This window comes from Amaranthus tricolor, chromosome 2 (genome assembly GCF_026212465.1).
Source record: "Amaranthus tricolor cultivar Red isolate AtriRed21 chromosome 2, ASM2621246v1, whole genome shotgun sequence".
Lineage (NCBI taxonomy): Eukaryota > Viridiplantae > Streptophyta > Magnoliopsida > Caryophyllales > Amaranthaceae > Amaranthus > Amaranthus tricolor.
This window is the reverse complement of record NC_080048.1, coordinates 36,225,831-36,244,852: the sequence shown is the minus strand read 5'-3', so window position 1 is coordinate 36,244,852 and position 19,022 is coordinate 36,225,831. Positions and strand designations below refer to the sequence as shown.

At 34.9% G+C, this 19,022-nt stretch overlaps 2 protein-coding genes and 1 non-coding gene across 3 annotated transcripts; all 3 read left to right on the top strand.

Moving 5' to 3' along the window:
• The first annotated feature begins 1,110 nt into the window (after positions 1-1,110).
• TRNAS-CGA (transfer RNA serine (anticodon CGA)) lies at positions 1,111-1,192 on the top strand. Its single transcript has one exon. It is a non-coding gene; the product is annotated as a tRNA-Ser (tRNA).
• A 52-nt stretch (positions 1,193-1,244) lies between these two features.
• Positions 1,245-2,307, top strand: LOC130806745 (protein THYLAKOID ASSEMBLY 8, chloroplastic). Its single transcript, XM_057671944.1, has one exon. It carries the CDS (start codon positions 1,317-1,319, stop codon positions 2,052-2,054), a length of 738 nt encoding a protein of 245 aa, XP_057527927.1. The 5' UTR covers positions 1,245-1,316; the 3' UTR covers positions 2,055-2,307.
• Positions 2,308-8,881: 6,574 nt separating this feature from the next.
• Positions 8,882-18,802, top strand: LOC130806744 (serine/threonine-protein kinase rio2). The gene is made up of 13 exons (XM_057671943.1): positions 8,882-9,120; positions 9,225-9,271; positions 9,936-10,006; positions 10,096-10,209; positions 10,411-10,586; positions 10,666-10,754; positions 11,590-11,707; positions 11,903-11,976; positions 12,113-12,160; positions 13,138-13,306; positions 15,245-15,400; positions 15,773-15,865; positions 16,922-18,802. Exons 1-13 carry the CDS (start codon positions 9,037-9,039, stop codon positions 17,096-17,098), a joined length of 1,416 nt encoding a protein of 471 aa, XP_057527926.1. The 5' UTR covers positions 8,882-9,036; the 3' UTR covers positions 17,099-18,802.
• The last annotated feature ends 220 nt before the right edge of the window (positions 18,803-19,022 follow it).

The window sequence follows — 19,022 nt, the reverse complement described above, 5'->3', positions numbered from 1 at the left end:
GTGAAATGTCAATATATTGCAAAATACCAGATGATAAAACATACATTCAAATCGAAAGAGATCATAATTTCAAATAGAAATAAACATCTTGTATATGTTATTCTATTGTCTCATGAAAGGACTAACAATTATCAAGAGTAAATTTACATTTTAATAATTTGCACATAAAAACAAAATTAATTGTGGCCATAAAAAACTCTAATATGCATCAAAACAACTTTTATCCATTTAATTTAAACTCTAGCATTTAATTCAAGAACCTTAATGCATACAATGATTCATTCTCTTTAGCTTTGATTGAAACTTAGCCTTAAATAGGTGTATGAAGAGACATAAATTCAATTAAACAAAACATAATAATTATAAGTAATCTATAAATATAAAGAAAATAGGAAAACTAGAATATCAAAGTCCACTATACAAAGGTAGAGGGGCTATATAATATACTCTTTCTGTTTTTATTTAATGTTTTCATATAAAATATTCATGTAAATTAAAAAAGTTGAATTTTTTAAATGAAACATTATTTATTGAATCATAATTTAATAAAGAAAATATAGACTATAAACATTAATATAAAATTTATGGAAAAAATACACAAACATTAAAAATGCTAAATAAAGTTAGTTAAAAAACTTGTGATGACCCAACTAGTCTTGTATGGTTTTAAAAAAATAAAAAATAAAAAATCTAGTCTTGTATGAGATCGTTACATATGCTACGAACCTATATAATTAATTTATTTTTTTAATTAATTATTTTAAGATTGTAAGTAATCACTTAAGGTTATACTTAATCACTCTAGGACTATACATATTAATCATTTTAAAAAGTAAGTAATCACTTTAAGACAAAATATATTTGAGTCAGTTTAATAGAAACGATATCATCATATAACTGTCTTATTTGACAATTTGTGTATTAAAATTAGAATAACCAAGATTTATATCTCCAAAATGAAGTGATATAAGTAGAAAATTATTTTAAAAAATAACAAATAAAATTGCTTAAAATAAAAAAAATTGAAACGATTTTTTTTAGAAGAAACTAGGTTTATATAGGGTTTACTTTATGTATAAGTCCTTTTGATTACCAAATTGCATCAAACAGGTCGATATGTCCGAGTGGTTAAGGAGACAGACTCGAAATCTGTTGGGCATTGCCTGCGCAGGTTCGAATCCTGCTGTCGACGTTTTTAAATCCTCCATTTTTTTTGATGTCCATAATTGTCAATTCGCACACCATTAAATTTTTACTCAAATAAATCATCAGATAATAAAAGTCGGAAAATCCAAAAAGCTTCACAACCCTCAGCCATGGCGGTCACTCTACAGTCTCAACTAAAACCTCTCATTACGCACCTTTCTCTCTCCTCCCGCAACCCGAACCCGAATCCACCACCATTTTTCGTTTACTGTGGGCCAAGAGGAAACCGTGGGCCACTCGTAAAAGGCCGGGTTTTAAGCACCGAAGCAATCCAAGCAGTCCAAGCCCTAAAACGGGCCCAAAGATCAAACACCGCCACCAACAACGACTCCCAATCCCTTAACAAAACTCTCTCACGTCTCATAAAATCCGACCTGCTTGCTACTCTACGGGAGCTTCTACGACAAGGCCACTGCGACCTCGCTTTAACAGTCTTCTCCACCGTCCGATTAGAGCCCTGGTACAAGATTGATTTGTCTGTGTACGCTGATTTGGTGTCTGCTTTGGATAAGAAGGGAGGAATGGGAGAAGATATTGACCGTTTGATTAAGGAGCTTGAGTTGGAGATTGACGGTGGTGATGTGATTGGTTGGAATGATAAGAAAGGGTTGAGTAGATTGGTGAAGGTATTGATTGCAGCTGAGAGGAGAGAATCAACGGTTAGGGTTTATGGGGTTATGAAGAAATGTGGGTGGGGATGTAGGGGATTAGGAGTTGAAGTTGATGAGTATTTGGCTAAGGTTTTGAGTAAAGGGTTTAGAAAATTTGGTGAGTTGGGTTTGGCCAAGCAAGTTGATTTGGATCTTGATTTGTATCTTAAAGCTTGTTTGGGCAAAGATATTGATTAGATTGTCTGTCGATGAAACGACCACAATTAAGACGTTTATATTCTCATAATATGTATGAGATATGCTATTTATCCATGTATGAAGCGCGTATTATTTCATACAATAATTTGTGATAGACTTTATAGGAAGTGTTTTCTAATGGAAAAATTGATGTGAAAAAGTTAATTAGATTATACTTGTAATTTGATTATCTTTATGTAATGTTAATAATAGTTGTTATTTATTAATGGAAAATAAACTCAAAATTTTGGTAGGTATGTGTTTAGTCTACCTTTTAAAAGAGTTTTTTCAATGAAGAAATTAAGAATACGCATAACACTTTCCTGCAAAACCGAAATCTATGTAGACTATGTGGTAAATACAATGTTTTGACATTGACTATTGATTATTATTGTTGGTGACGTTCTTCCAAAATGCAATGTGTATGAATTTTTGACTTATATCTTGAGGTTTAATGGAATGCAGCCTCATGCCATATGATCTGTCTCCTACCTTTTTTTTTGAAGATCATCTTGAAATGTTACCTCGTTATTGAGAATTTTGGTTGCTTACAAGAAAGTTGAACATACATGTTGCTTCACTTCAATGAATGTTGTTGCTCAATGATGTTAATATGAGGGCGTGCAATACTAAAGATGTAAATTTAATGTGATATCACTTGATGTTGAAAGAATTTTCTCTGTGTATGTAAGAATTAATTTTATCTCTTATTTATTTTTTTTACACTATTTTTTGGATACCAAAATTTCAAACAATTCATAAATTTGAGGAAAATAAAAAATCTGTTAAATTTGGTTTAAAATTGATGCAATTATGGATAGCCCACAGTCCAAAGCAAAGGAAGAAAAACATAATTGCATCATTGCACTTGCTCAGCCCATTGAACCTATGAAGCTTGCTGATTTTTGCTTGAAAAATAAAGAGGATCACCTTCAAAATTGGCTAATCATGAACATAGAAGTATGGCAAGAGCAAGAAGAAACAAGGAAAAGCCTTACAGTAACATACAAGCAGAACAGAAGGCTGATTCATTACATATAAACAACAGAACAAGCAAAGTATCGTTCTGCCGGGCAGCCTACCTTGCGAACCATGGAACGCCCAACCTGGTGCACGTATGAGCGAGGAAATCCAAGGGTTGTCATCTTTGGACATGAAATAAGAAGCCAGGACCCAAGGATGATGGAGCTAGCCCTCACATAACCCACGAGAACAACTCCAAGGTCGCTTGTTCGCCTAATATTTGATAATGGATGATCCAGAAGGCAACCAGAACTGCCAGCCATCACCTGCTGAGCAGCAGACCTTCGAGCCCTTCCACAGAGTCAACGTGAGCATCCCAAGATACACCAAGGGTAGTTTTGGAATCTCTATACATGGACTTTTCCATCAAGACCTTAAGTGCCTCCTAACGATCACAGTAAGATACCAAGAAAGGGAGCTGAAGGTCCCCTGTCGGACAGATCAGGCTGGAAGCATATTTAGCATTCTGTTTTAATTTTCTTAATTTTGCACGTGTTTTAATAATAGGCACGGAGTTAGTTTAGTTTGTCAGGCTCCTAAAACTAGCCGTTAGAAGCTCTCTATATAAGGGCATCCTCATTGTATCATGGACTTCATTTTTGAGTTTTGGTTAATGAAATTTTCATTCAAGTAATTGGTGCAATTACAATCCTGAGTATTACCTTTGTGAGTGAAGCAAGGAGGTATTCAGTCAATTTCCACGAAGGTTGAGAGAGTGAATCTCGACTCTAGTGTGAGGAGGAGGCCAAGGACCGAGTGAAGGTTTATTGTCTCCATCCACAACATAGAACCATTCATCCGAATTGTTCTTGTCACCCTTCTGTTTTCATACAAAACAGAAGGTTTATCTGTTCTTTGTGTTTCACGAGGGGTCGTGGCATCAATCTTGAAGGTTTTAAGCGGGTTCTTGGATCGACCATCCCCATACTCGCATCAATCTTAAAACCTTCGTGATTGATGCCACGACCCCTCGTGACACACAAAGAACAGATAAACCTTCTGTTTTGTATGAAAACAGAAGGGTGACAAGAACAATTCGGATGAATGGTTCTATGTCGTGGATGGAGACAATGAACCTTCACTCGGTCCCTGGCCTCCTCCTCACACTAGAGTCGAGATTCACTCTCTCAACCTTCGTGGAAATTGACTGAATACCTCCTTGCTTCACTCACAAAGGTAATACTCAGGATTGTAATTGCACCAATTACTTGAATGAAAATTTCATTAACCAAAACTCAAAACTGAAGTCCATGATACAATGAGGATGCCCTTATATAGAGAGCTTCTAATGGCTAGTTTTAGGAGCCTAACAAACTAAACTAACTCCGTGCCTATTATTAAAACACGTGCAAAATTAAGAAAATTAAAACAGAATGCTAAATATGCTTCCAGCCTGATCTGTCCGACAGGGGACCTTCAGCTCCCTTTCTTGGTATCTTACTGTGATCGTTAGGAGGCACTTAAGGTCTTGATGGAAAGGTCCATGTATAGAGATTTCAAAACTACCCTTGGTGTATCCTGGGATGCTCACGTTGACTCTGTGGAAGGGCTCGAAGGTCTGCTGCTCAGCAGGTGATGGCTGGCAGTTCTGGTTGCCTTCTGGATCAGCCATTATCAAATATTAGGCAAACAAGCGACCTTGGAGCTGTTCTCGTGGGTTCTGTGAGGGCTAGCTCCATCATCCTTGGGTCCTGGCTTCTTATTTCATGTCCAAAGATGACAACCCTTGGATTTCCTCGCTCATACGTGCACCATGTTGGGCGTTCCATGGTTCGCAAGGTAGGCTGCCCGGCAGAACGATACTTTGCTTGTTCTGTTGTTTGTATGTAATGAATCAGCCTTTTGTTCTGCTTGTATGTTACTGTAAGGCTTTTCCTTGTTTCTTCTTGCTCTTGCCATACTTCTATGTTCATGATTAGCCAATTTTGAAGGTGATCCTCTTTATTTTTCAAGCAAAAATCAGCAAGCTTCATAGGTTCAATGGGATGAGCAAGTGCAATGCGCTTTGGACTGTGGGCTATCCATAATTGCATCAATCCCTCCTTCTTTAAACATAATTGTCCTCAATTCTGCGTTGCCCTCATGTTTTCTGGAATCATCTACGTTGAACGCCTTCGAGATTCCATGGCTGTCCAGGAGATCAACATGCATCCATGCCAATGTTCCTTCCTGCAGTTCCTTTGGCTTGATGTCACCTTCTGCTTGGATACTGCACTGCTCCTCTTCTACTATAGTTTGCTTTTTGGATCCATTTTGTGGTTGCAGCACCTTTACAGTCCTTTGTTCATCATTTGTATAATACCTGCAAACAGGATGAATATCAATGATGGTGTCTTCCATGAAATAAAAGCCACTCATTTCACAGCATGTAGATAAATCTTGCAAGTGCAGTTTGTTTGATTCACCATCATCAACAGGTATAGTTTTAATCAACTCAGTGTCTAACGCTTTATCCTTTAATGAATTCAATGCCTTGGTTTGCTGTTTGACTTGTTCTTCACTAATCCTTGTAGTGAACAGATCCTCCTTCTTTAATTCAATATCATCAATAGGTATAGTTTTGATCAATTCGGTGTTTAACGCTTCATCTTCTACTGAACTTAATGTTTTGGTTTGTTGTCTGACTTGTTCCTCACTGATCTCTGTAGTGATCATGTGCACAGATTCCTTCCCCTTCTGAATTTCTTTGTGATATTCACTCTGATTCAGAACATAGCTTATTTCCTTATTAGTTTTCTTCATGGTCAAATGCCTAGATTCTCTTCCATTCTGAACTCCCTTGTAGCAGACATGTTTAGTTAGGGCATAACTTGTTTTGTTTTGTTTTGTAGGAGTAGTCATGGTCTTGCGTGGAGATAGGGGTTTAAGATTTGTTAATTTTTCCTCATTTTGGACAAGTTTGATTACTCTTTGTGCAAGTTGTTGAATGGCAAGGGCCATTTCAGCAAATCTCTCATCCGTGTTCATGATGTTCTCAATACCACAATGCAAGAAATTCTTAAACAGCAAAATTTTTAAAAACAAGAATGAATGCACAATGAATCAGAAACTCAGCACAGAAAGGTTCAATACCTTCTGACAGCAATGAGAAATCAACAAGCAACACTTGGATTTTAGATTCTTTGGAATTGTTACACCAACATCTTTTGATTAGGATCAATTTTATCAAATCACACTAAAAGAAGAGCAAAATTTCTCACAAAAGTGATCAATGCACACGAATTTCTGGGCAACAAAAGGAATTCTGACCCTAACTTTGGTTTTCTGTTTCCAAATGCGATTATGCAATGAAAAATCGAGAATGTGATATCATGGATTACAAATTTCGCACATGAATTCAATGATTAGTCTAATGATATTAATTGCTTCAGACAATTATCGTAGAAACAAATGCAAACCCTAATTTCTCAAGATGAATTTTGTGAATCAGCTTGTTGTGATCAATTTTTGAAAGAAAAACGTAATACTCAATGATTCCCAACAAATTCCTTCCAATTCCTATTAGATATTACATTAACAACAATCAGAGAATCAAATTCAAGAAGCAGAAATCGCATATATCAATTTTCGCAGCAAAGATTATTGTTCGAACATTAAAAATCAAAAATATCATCAAATTTCAACAAACATTCACTTAGGACGTTCAAGAATCAAATCTTAATGAGTTAATTGAGAAAATTTGATATGTTTAATGACTTAGAAACAAATTTTCAGAAATCAATTGATGCACATTCAATCATACAATGGTCAGAATTTCAGAAATTTGCATTCCACAATCAAATTCGTATTATGATCAGATATTTTCTATAATCCTTGATTACAAATGAATGATTAACAAAAAAATTGAAATTAAGAGATTATGAGATTGAATTCGTACCTGAATTTGTGAAAGTTGAAAATATTGCACAATACCTATTTTCCAGATTACTTCTTACCAGCACGTATGAATGACTCTTTATACCTGATTTTCTCGACTCCTTTGATCGTGTCCCTACTCTACAGCCTTGCTCTGATACCAATTGATGCGAGTATGGGGATGGTCGATCCAAGAACCCGCTTAAAACCTTCAAGATTGATGCCACGACCCCTCGTGACACACAAAGAACAGATAAACCTTCTGTTTTGTATGAAAACAGAAGGGTGACAAGAACAATTCGGATGAATGGTTCTATGTCGTGGATGGAGACAATGAACCTTCACTCGGTCCCTGGCCTCCTCCTCACACTAGAGTCGAGATTCACTCTCTCAACCTTCGTGGAAATTGACTGAATACCTCCTTGCTTCACTCACAAAGGTAATACTCAGGATTGTAATTGCACCAATTACTTGAATGAAAATTTCATTAACCAAAACTCAAAACTGAAGTCCATGATACAATGAGGATGCCCTTATATAGAGAGCTTCTAATGGCTAGTTTTAGGAGCCTAACAAACTAAACTAACTCCGTGCCTATTATTAAAACACGTGCAAAATTAAGAAAATTAAAACAGAATGCTAAATATGCTTCCAGCCTGATCTGTCCGACAGGGGACCTTCAGCTCCCTTTCTTGGTATCTTACTATGATCGTTAGGAGGCACTTAAGGTCTTGATGGAAAGGTCCATGTATAGAGATTCCAAAACTACCCTTGGTGTATCCTGGGATGCTCACGTTGACTCTGTGGAAGGGCTCGAAGGTCTGCTGCTCAGCAGGTGATGGCTGGCAGTTCTGGTTGCCTTCTGGATCAGCCATTATCAAATATTAGGCAAACAAGCGACCTTGGAGCTGTTCTCGTGGGTTCTGTGAGGGCTAGCTCCATCATCCTTGGGTCCTGGCTTCTTATTTCATGTCCAAAGATGACAACCCTTGGATTTCCTCGCTCATACGTGCACCATGTTGGGCGTTCCATGGTTCGCAAGGTAGGCTGCCCGGCAGAACGATACTTTGCTTGTTCTGTTGTTTGTATGTAATGAATCAGCCTTCTGTTCTGCTTGTATGTTACTGTAAGGCTTTTCCTTGTTTCTTCTTGCTCTTGCCATACTTCTATGTTCATGATTAGCCAATTTTGAAGGTGATCCTCTTTATTTTTCAAGCAAAAATCAGCAAGCTTCATAGGTTCAATGGGCTGAGCAAGTGCAATGATGCAATTATGCTTTTCTTCCTTTGCTTTGAACTGTGGGCTATCCATAATTGCATCAAAAATTTCCCTCTCAATCAAAATTTTTTCTCATTTTTTATGTATGTGTAAAAGATAGAAAAAATATCATCCTTCACATAAAAATTATTGCTGAAAAAACAAATCTTTCAAGACAAAAGGCACTACTTTATCGCAATGTCATATAATGAAAAATGTGAATCAAATGGCGTTTAGAGGGATAAATTATGTTAAGAAGGTGTTAAATAATTTATGAAATTGTTAATTGTTATCGCTGATACTACAAATTGACAATCTTTGTGCAAAATAATATTTTAAATTAAACAGTAATTTCTACTTCATATCTAAGTACGATTATAAACATGACGTTTAAACACCACATCTAAACCCTAATTTGACCTTATTTTAAAAATCAAACTCTTTTTTTTATTTATTTTATCATAAAATCTTGTATGAGACGACCTCACCGTGAGACATGCGTTATACTTGGGTTAAATAGTCCAATAATAAAAAATTTTAGTTTTTAGGTTTTTTATTTTGAAGTCGTCAATACCATAAAACAGTTTCATATAAAATAAGCTGTTATTTTATAACCCTAAGCCCAAATTTAACCTTAATTTTAAAGTCCTGGTCGTGATCCAAAGTTTTGTAAACTATGAACTCTTCTTTATACTTATCAGGTCGAATAATGCTTTTGTTTGCTCGCCCTAGTGGAGTTTTTCATAAGCCGTATTTCCCGTTTACATATATACCCAATATCCATACGTTCATCCCTTATATAACTATTAATCCCCTCTATTAGTAAGAAGAAAGAACAACAGCAGCCATGAAATTGGATGTTGATGTTCTAAGATATCTCACTAAAGATGATTTTCGTGTACTCACTGCTGTTGAGATGGGCATGCGCAATGTAAGCAACTTTGATCCAGTTGATTATGAAAACTTATTTTTTGTTTTTTTTATACCAATTTAATTTCTGTTTCTCTTTGGGTTTATTGTTTTTGAATGTTGCAGCACGAAATTGTCCCTTCAGAGCTCATTGATCGAATCGCTTCCCTCAAGTAATTGTTTTTCTTGTTCAATTTCTCAGTTTCATTAGTGGGTTATTGTTATTTTGATCTGTGAATGTTTATTCTTAGTGGGGCAAAAAATTTATAGTTAATTCGTTTTGAATTCTCGTTAAATCATGTACATTTCTGATTAAAAATTGATACTTTTAAATCGAAAACCCTTTGTTATCACTAACGAGTGTAAAGTTGTATAAATATGATCCGCCAAACCCGTCTTAGTGGGAGCCCGATAATCAGGGCCGGCCTTGAGATTTCAGGAGTCTGATGCGAAAAATAAATTATGAGCCCTAATTATAAAATATATATTTATAATTACAAAATTTGTAGTATAAAAAAATGTTACATACTAATAATAGAGCTTGGTGTTATCCGCTTTTTGTTTTTTGTTTGATAATCATGCATTTATAATTCAATAATTAGTAAATAAGGTAACAATTATCATTAATAATACTTTGGCTTGGTGGTTATATACACAATTTAATCACTCAAGGTGTCAAGTTTGATGCATATGAAGGCAAAATTTGTCCTTTATTCGTGGGCCTTGGGCGCAGGCCCTTTTTGCCCTTGCCTAGGGTCGGCCCTGTCGATGATATTGGGTTAATGAAATGAATTCCATTATATTTTGTGAAAGGGACTAAAAAGCTTACTCATGTAGGCATGGAGGTACTTATAAGGTGATGAAGAATTTGCTTAAGCACAAGCTGCTGCATCATGATTCTTCTAAGTGTTAGTTAATTCTTTCTTGCTCCCTTTAGTCATTCTCAGTGTGCAAACCTCTTGCATTTTTAGTTAATTAAGTGGGTATTTTTGTTTAGATGATGGTTTCAGGTTAACATATCTTGGGTATGACTTCCTTGCCATTAAGACATTAGTTAATCGTGGTGTATTCAGCTCCGTTGGTCGTCAAATTGGAGTTGGAAAGGAATCTGGTAAATTTTCTGTTATCTTATGTGAAGAATATTACAAATCTCAAAAAAATGTCTTAAAATTTGTATAAGTTGGCCTAAATTTGCTTGTTCCAATTTGCAATTAGCAATGTGTTACTTGCACAAAGATTAGCGGATTAGGTGACATTGGTTTAAAATGCAAGCTTTTTAACTAAAGCAATGTTATTGTGGATGGGTATTTAGATATTTTTGAGGTAGCGAATGAGGATGGTACAATAATGGCGATGAAGCTGCATAGATTGGGAAGAGTCTCCTTTAGGGCAGTCAAATCTAAGCGTGACTACTTGAAGCACAGGAGTAGTTATAACTGGCTCTACTTATCTCGCCTTGCTGCATTGAAAGAGTTTGCTTTTATGAAGGTTTGAATTTAGTCTCTTATTGATGGTGTTCAGATGTTTAACTATCTTTAATCTTGATGTTTGTCACTTGATTTGATAGGCATTAGAAGACCATGACTTTCCAGTACCAAAGGCAGTTGACTGCAACCGTCATTGTGTGATTATGTCCCTTGTCCAAGGCTATCCTCTGTAAGTGTTTTTCCTTCATGAGTATCTTAATAATAAATCAGTCTGGATGAATTATTATTAATGGAAGGGAAATTATTTACTTGACCTGCTTCTTATTGCATAAGATTATAATTTGAAATGAAGACATAAGAAAGGGCTTTGGAATCACAAATGTTAAAGGCAAAGTGAGAGTAAACCATCTACATTGGTTTGGTATATGCAAAAAAAAATTTTAAAAATTTCACTAGTTTAGAGAGTAGAAAATTGGAACTTTGAGGAATTAAGAAGAGCTAGGTCAAAGATACCCTTGATAAAAGGAGTAATAACCGATATGAAAAATTGGGATTTGCACGAGGCCAGGAGCGTATTGAGATAGGAATGAATGGAGAATAATATATCTATATGATCATCAAAATTGTTTATGTTCGTTGTATATTAGTATTAAATATTAGTTATTCTTACTATTAGAAGGGGTTGAATGTTTTTTGTTAGCGACAATTTATCACACTGATTTTTTTATTCATGTCAGTGAACCCATATCGTTGTATTGTCCTCTTCTTGTGTTGCAATCTTTAGAAACCTTTTAAGGCTTTGGCAAAGGAACCATATTTGCTTCAAATGTAAATTTGTGTACTTACGGTAATGAATGTGCACCAAGTAGAGTCTTTTACTAGAAGTTTGTAGTGTTTTTTGGTCATCAGTATTGTTGATGATGTCGAGTAAGCTCATTTTCCAAACTCGTTCTTCAATTATTTTTCTTTCTTTTCCCCTTAATTATTTCCATATTTCTTGTTGTTTTGAAATTATGCTTGTGGTAGAAGTAGATCATCCTAACCATATTTTCTCCGTAAATTAGTGTGCAGGTGAAGCAATTGCAAAACCCAGATATTGTTTTTGAAACTATACTTGGTTTAATTGTTCGTATGGCTGAGCATGGACTTATTCATTGTGACTTCAATGAATTTAATATCATGGTATACGTCTCTTCTCTTTTTCTTGCTCGTTGTTGAGAGCTTATCCTATTGCAAGATTTTTTTCTTATGTTATGTTTCTTATCCATTTGGGCTTCAATTTCTAAATTGTTTGCATGTTCAAAACTTGTCACCCTACTTTTAATCAAACTAATTAAAATCATCAATTATTTTCTGAAATGTAACTAATGTCTGCAGATTGATGATGATGAGAAGGTGACCATGATTGATTTCCCACAGATGGTATCTGTTTCTCATCGCAATGCACAAATGTGTGTAGTAATTTTCCAAAATCTTCCAGTCTCCAGTATCATACTATATTTACCTACACATTATGAGGATATAGATTTGAGTTTGTTCGTGACAAAAATTATTTGTATAAATAACTTGGCCTTGTCTACTTTGTAGGTACTTTGACCGTGATGTTGAATGCATTTTCAAGTTTTTCAGGAAAAGGTATTGAGAATCTCATAACTTTTTTGGAACATTTTCTTTTTTTGATAACAAGAGATCCATTGATTCTGAGAGTATTATGTGGGATCTACGTGTTCAGAGTCTTGTTTTAATCCTTTAAGAATTTCTAAACTCCTTCCTCTTTGTACTAGACATAAAAATAGTTCTTCATGTTTTAATCCTATAAGTAATTCCTCTAACAAGGTTCTTGGACACTTGGTTATGATGCACTCATGACTCAAGTGTTTGAAGGATCAGAGGATGGAAATTTACTGTCTTAGTAAAAGTATTCTTTTGTTTGAGACACATATCAGATGAGAAGTATGTCTAATCCATAATCAATGTGTGATCATAGTGAAGAAAGTTTTGTATTCTTTAGATGAACTTCAAGAGCTAAGCTTGAATGGGAGTTTTGAATCAAATAAAAGTAAATGCGATATAGATATAAACTTGGATAATATTTAGCAAAGATTAGTTCTGATTCTAGTTCTGAGATTGATTAACCATACCCAGAAATAAAATCAATTAAACCCTAGGTTTACATACAAAGGAAGGACCAAAGGAAATTTCACCAAGCCTTTAAAAGAGAAAAGTCCCAATTTTCATAGTTCCCCAACAAAGTAGTGATTACTAAAAAAAAAAAGAGCTTATATAATGTGGCATTATTATAAAAAGAAATTCTAAGTAACATTCAAGTCATTTCCAATAAAGGGCTATGATAAACTAAACGGAATTTTTGATTCTCAAAATAGAAATGAGACACTTGCATTATAATGGAAGGAATATTATATAATATAAATCATAAGTAAGGTTCTTGACTCTTGCTCTAGAAACATATTGCATGTAAGCTTAATGAAACAATCTAGACCCTTGGACTAGTGTTATTTGTTGACTTGATGCCATTGAGAGTTTTGTATGATAAAATAAAGTATCACTACTTCTGATGTTCTTGACTCTTTTTGTGTTCCAACTCTTTGCAGATTTAAGCTCACTTATGAACTGCAGTCTGATGTTGCTGATGGTATAGAGGAGGATACAAATGACAACAGTAGGCCATGCTTCTCCTCTATTTTAAAAGTTGCTGATTCTTTAGACAAGGAACTTGCTGCTAGTGGATTTAGCAAAAAGGACCAGGATGAACTTGAAAGGGTATTGCTTCTGTTCTATGTCTTTTGTAAAGTGAAGTTTCTGCTCTGTTTTGGTTTATATGTATAAGCTGACCGAAGCAATTCTGTTTGATAAAATTGATTAACGTTGATATGTCACTATCCTAGGGCCAAGTGGCTCCCCGTTTGGAAAGATTTGAGGGGTTAGATGTATGGAACCTTACCCTTGTAACAAAGAGAGGTTGTTTACTATTGACTCTTGATTGAAAAAGGCATATGCAACTTCACATAAATAAGAAACATAAATAGTTTGTGGATGTTCCCTTTACACTCTTAATTGGATGTTGTGACATTTCAATTATGACACTTGAATAAAAATTGGTGAAATTGCTCAACAACAAAGAAAGATATTCCCAAGAAATATATTTATATAGTGCAAGATATGTATCGGGAATTAAAAATGAATTTTAGGACATTTGGAGGGGCAACAAAGGATTTTCCAACCACAATTGGTTTTCATCAAAGCTCGTTAGTCGGCCCTAAGCCCCTTTCTTTTTGCAGCTGTACTAGATGAGATAACACAATCGATACAAGGAGACGTGCCTTGGTGCATGTTGATACGGACAATATTGTTTTGGTAGATGAGACCAGGGAGGGGGTAAATACTAAGTTAGAACGATGGAGACAAGTGTTGGAGTCACGAGGTTTCAAATGAAGTCGAAGCAAGATAGAGTACGTGGAGTGTAACTTTAGCACGAATGAGATAACAAGAAACACTATAGAGCTAGAAGAGAAAGAAATCGCTCCATGTGAATGCCTCAAATACCTTGTGTTCATATTTCAAAATAGTGGGGATATCCAACAAGATGTAACCAATGGATGTAAGTGTGGGTGGAAAAAAATGGAGATTGGCTACTGGATATTATGTGATCAAAGTGTGCCCTTAAAGCTAAAGGGTAAGTTGTATCGAATGACCATTAGACCTACACTACTATATATATTAGAATGTTGAACTTTTGGAATGATCATAGTAGAAAGGTAGGAGTAAACAGAACTGCGAACGCTTTGATGGATGAGTGTGCGTACCTTGAGGGATAGAATTCGAAACGAAGATATAAGAAAAGGTTTAGGAGTTGCTAATATTGAGAAAAAGATGAAAATAATCGTGTAAGATAGTTTGGTTATGTAAAGACGGGGTATAAGCAAACCAATAAGGAAGATAGAAAGTTGGAGTTCAGGTGGCTCAAATAAGGGTGAAGAAGACCGAAGATGACTTGGAGGACAAGAAAGGATAAGATAGATCTAGACTTACAAATTGAGATCGTAGAAAATCGAAATGAATGGAGAAAAATCTACGTGGACAAACCATTAAAATTGATATATTGGTTCATGTAGCCAACCCCAATATCTTGGGATTAAGGCTATGACACTTTGTTGTTGTTGTGCTCAACAGCAAAGTGGAATTATGCCATACCCTTGGTTGCCAAAGTGGATGTTGTCCTTTTATTTATCTCGTAAAGCCCTTTATCCTTTCGTTTCTTTGTAACCTCCGCCATCATTTTTCTCTTAAGTATCTTTTTCACTATAATCAACCCATTATATCCATCAATCCTATTTGTGGAGAAGCCTTTTGAGATGTAAAGTATTTTAAAACACCTTTTTGTTGTGATACGCATTATCCACAACCTTTTAGAAATATATTAAGTGACCCTGTTGCTGTGGTTTGTACCACAAGCTTACCATCATCACCATCCTCTATGACTAGAACTTGTTGCGTAGCTTCGTGTGCTAGAACAGAAATGAAGTGCTATGCCAATAGTGTCTGTCTGCGATAAACAGAAAATACTTGCCTCACAGAAATGATGAAAGAACGATCCCATTTCAATGGGATGGTACACTTATTGAAGTGTTGTATCATATATGGCAAATGTCAAAAATACATGTTCTTTATGGGATTTCTTTTTTATTTTTTGACTGCCAGTTTATCGAAGGGACTTCTAAGGACCAAGATTCTGGTGATGAAGAAGAAACAGACGACGATTCAGGGGCTGATGAAGCAATTGCTGATAACCAGAAAATTAACGAGTGTAATGACACAGACATCAGGAACTTTGATTCATTATGTTTAATAGAGCAGGTACTGTTTATTGCTTACTAGTAAATCTATTTCCGCGTTTGATTCTGGAATCATTACTGCTGCTTCTAATGGACGTTTATCCGTTACTTTGATGTGATTTTGTATTCGCAAGTTATTGAAATGTGTTTCTTTACCCGCAAATCTATTAGGCAAGTTATTGATTTTCTTGCGTTTCTTTCGATGAAGAATTAGGATAATAAGTTCGTTGATTCTTTTAGTTTTTGTACAATCCACAAATCTAGCTGGATTACTTTTGTGCTGGGAAACCGATTTTCAACTGTACTTTAGTTCTCCCTCATAGTTTTGCAGTTATGTTTTCCGAATATTATCACTCTCATCCAAGATTTGTATTTTACTTCTTTTCTTTCATAGGATTCAATACCGCGGGAAGGTGATACAATCGACAGTGAGCAAATTTCTTCTACAGCTCCAAGCATTTCAGAGTTGCACAGTGCCAGTGATGAGGTTTGTAGTTTCTCCATCCTTTTGTTTCCACAACCGTATTATTGGTAGATTAAGGCCAGTCATGTTTATCCCTTTTTTGGTTTTCTGCGGTTCTTGATGTTGATCTGTAATCGAGGTTCGTAAATATAAAATTCTAACGTTTCTACTTTACTTCCTGATCACTGATAGTTATCTTATACCAACTGCACAATAAGGCTTGCCAAGTTCGGAAGATGTGAAACTTAGCATAAACCATTTCTATTACGATAGATCTGGCTTTGTGGACTACTCTTTTTCCGGGGTTGGAGGGTTGTTTTAGGGTAACGCGTCAGATTGTATTTCTTTATTTCAACAAAAGTGGATAACAGTGTCACATGATTCGTTTATTTTCTCTTGAATCACGAATCACAAAAAACTAATTATGGTCTGTTTTGGGCTATTTTTGGGCCATTTTAAGCGAATCCTGAATTCAAAAAGCGAATTAACTAGCGAATTGTGTAACACTGGTGGATAAACTGCTGAACAAGATGAAAGTAATTTTTTCCAAGACATTTTGCCCTTTAATCCGCAAATTTTGCCAAGTAACAGTTGATTTGTTTCACACTTTCGCCATTTGAGGCTATTTATATATCCAGCGCATTTTGAAAAATCCTTTGCTTGTGAGACGGAGACCTGCCTCCGAAACAAAAATATAAAACACAACAGTACTAGTTTGTAATAGATTATGCAAAGTTTCCGATGTGCTACCTGTCTGTCTTTACGAGAAACGAGGAAAAGGAGCAAGACTTTGGGGGGATTGGTTTGTTTGGGTGTTTCGTTTGTTCAGTGCTTATAGAGGATTGAATTTTTAAGAGTTACTTGTATGGAGAATATAAGTTGATACATTGCCCGAGATCTTCTCGGGCCAAGGAACTCTTTGGCCGCAGTCTCCTTTATGGGTATGAGTTGCCGCCTTCCTTCCCTCTCTAAACCTTGATCATAGTTTCCTATGAGCGGGATACACCGGGTAAGAAGATGATGACGATGACATTGCCGAGATCTATGCATTATCCTAATACAAAGTTAATATCCTTGCAGGAAGAAAATAATGAAGAAGGTAATGCTGAACTAACGAAACGACTTAGCAAGCAAAGGCGCAGAGCTATAGCTTCAGCCCATAGAAGGCAAAACGTTACCTCTCGAAATTCTTATAAAGACAAAGGTCGTAAGTCATCACAAAACTCCAAAATTCAGAAACAGTTTGGTGGTTGGTAGGTCGTATGTCTTTAAGAGCGAAAGATGTCGCACTAGGCGAGTACGTCTGCGCTTCATGATCTTTGAACTTCAAAAGCTACAATCTTACTCTGAACAAGATTCGTATTACATCCATATTATGTATGTATGTGCCATTGTTAGAACATAGGGGAGGACATTATTTATACAAAATGATGTAATGAAATACATACATTTGTTGATGCTTACTTCTAGACTATCAATAGTAGATCAATATTTTTTCTAGCACTAATACTCTCCATTTGAAATTAATTTTTATGCTTAGGATCCATGCTCGATTTCGTATGGTGATGCTTTCTTGGCAGGGCAACTGTTTTCTAAGTTAATTTTGGTATTTTACATTTTAAAAAGTACTTCTTTCACTTTTTCATACTTGCATTAATTTTTGATTTGAGAGTTTCCTAATATTTATGCCATTTTTTGTTATTGTAAAATAGCTACTTTATTTTTGTAATTCATAATTAAACTATTAAACAAGGGTAATATTAATATGTTCTTTGCAATCAAACATAACTAATGATATTTTTCACTTGTAAATTTGAATTTATTTCTTTAATATTTTAATTTTAGCCTTTATTGCAGTTATAAGGGTAGTATCATAATTGTTTAATTACATTTCTGCTATCTTAATTTGTGTGTACTTATAATCACTTGTATTTGGACGCAACTAAAAAAATCTGATAAATTATTAAATAATAAAAAAAATATATTTTCTATGCATATGGCCTATGGGAAGGCTAAGTTGATATGATGTGTGGATTGCTTAGTTCTCTCCTCATCCTCTTTCTTTGCTTTGGAAATCATAACGTTTATACTTCTTCCGTTTCATATTACTTGCAATATTTTTTTATTTTTAGATTTTTCATATTACAAGTTGTAATATTACCTTTTTGGGTAAAAAACAACTATATAACTCTCTATTTTACCCCCACTTTATTCTTTTCTCCATATATTATTATAAACCTTATCTTTTTACTTTCATTATTTTAATTCACCTACACATTACTTACTTTTAATTATTCTAACAGATTTTTTTTATAAATGGCAAAATAGTTGAATTCTACTTCAACTACCCTCCATAAATGAACAACTAAACCCCTAACCCGATTTACTGGTTCTAGAACTTCCCTGCAATCAAAGCCATGTCTTTAATCCCAATTCTCTCTCCCGCTTATAAACGCCTTATTTACTTCTATGCATATCAAACCTTATGCATATTAAACCCTAGATCTGAACGTCCCTCTTCCTTGAGTAATCCCACAATCAAACCCTTATTTTACCTCCTATGCATATCAGTTTTCATCTCCCAACAACTAAACGCCCCTCTTCATCTTTTTAGAGTAATCTTCATATTCCTTGAAAAATCTTCATTAAAATTAGATAGATCCTAAAACTTATGATTGAAGTTGAGGTAAAAAGATGAAGAGGAGAAGAAGATATGGGGAAGATAAAGTGTTTATATAGGCTAAAAAGTGTATTTTGATTTTGGTGGGAAACTAAATTTTGCATCCTAAAAGTTTTGTATATTTTGGTGGGAAATTATGTAATTTGGATCATTTTTGCCCTAAATGTAATGATTTTATCTTTCCCATTAATAAACCTAACCTTTTGTATTAATGTGTGATCCAAATCTAATCTGTTGAAGCTTATGTAAAATGAGTAAAATTGTCATTTTGATGGAAAAAAGCTATTTCTTAAATCTTGTGTAAAATTGTTATGTTGTAATTATAACAGAACAAAAATATTATATCGAAAACTCTAAAGGCCAGTTGACCCACCACATTGGGGACACATTCCAAGTTGGCTCTAATACTAAAGATGTAAACTCTCTAAACTATATAGAATTTCTTTAGCGAAGCTAATACAGACATTGTTGTAAAGAAAAATTTTAAGAAGAGTTAACAAC

Coding starts and splice junctions, on each gene's coding strand:
- LOC130806745 (XM_057671944.1), top strand. CDS start 1,317: ATGGCGGTCACTCTACAGTCTCAACTAAAACCTCTCATTACGCACCTT.
- LOC130806744 (XM_057671943.1), top strand. CDS start 9,037: ATGAAATTGGATGTTGATGTTCTAAGATATCTCACTAAAGATGATTTT. Junction 9,272..9,935: donor GATCGAATCGCTTCCCTCAA/GTAATTGTTTTT, acceptor TTACTCATGTAG/GCATGGAGGTACTTATAAGG. Junction 12,161..13,137: donor TTCAAGTTTTTCAGGAAAAG/GTATTGAGAATC, acceptor AACTCTTTGCAG/ATTTAAGCTCACTTATGAAC.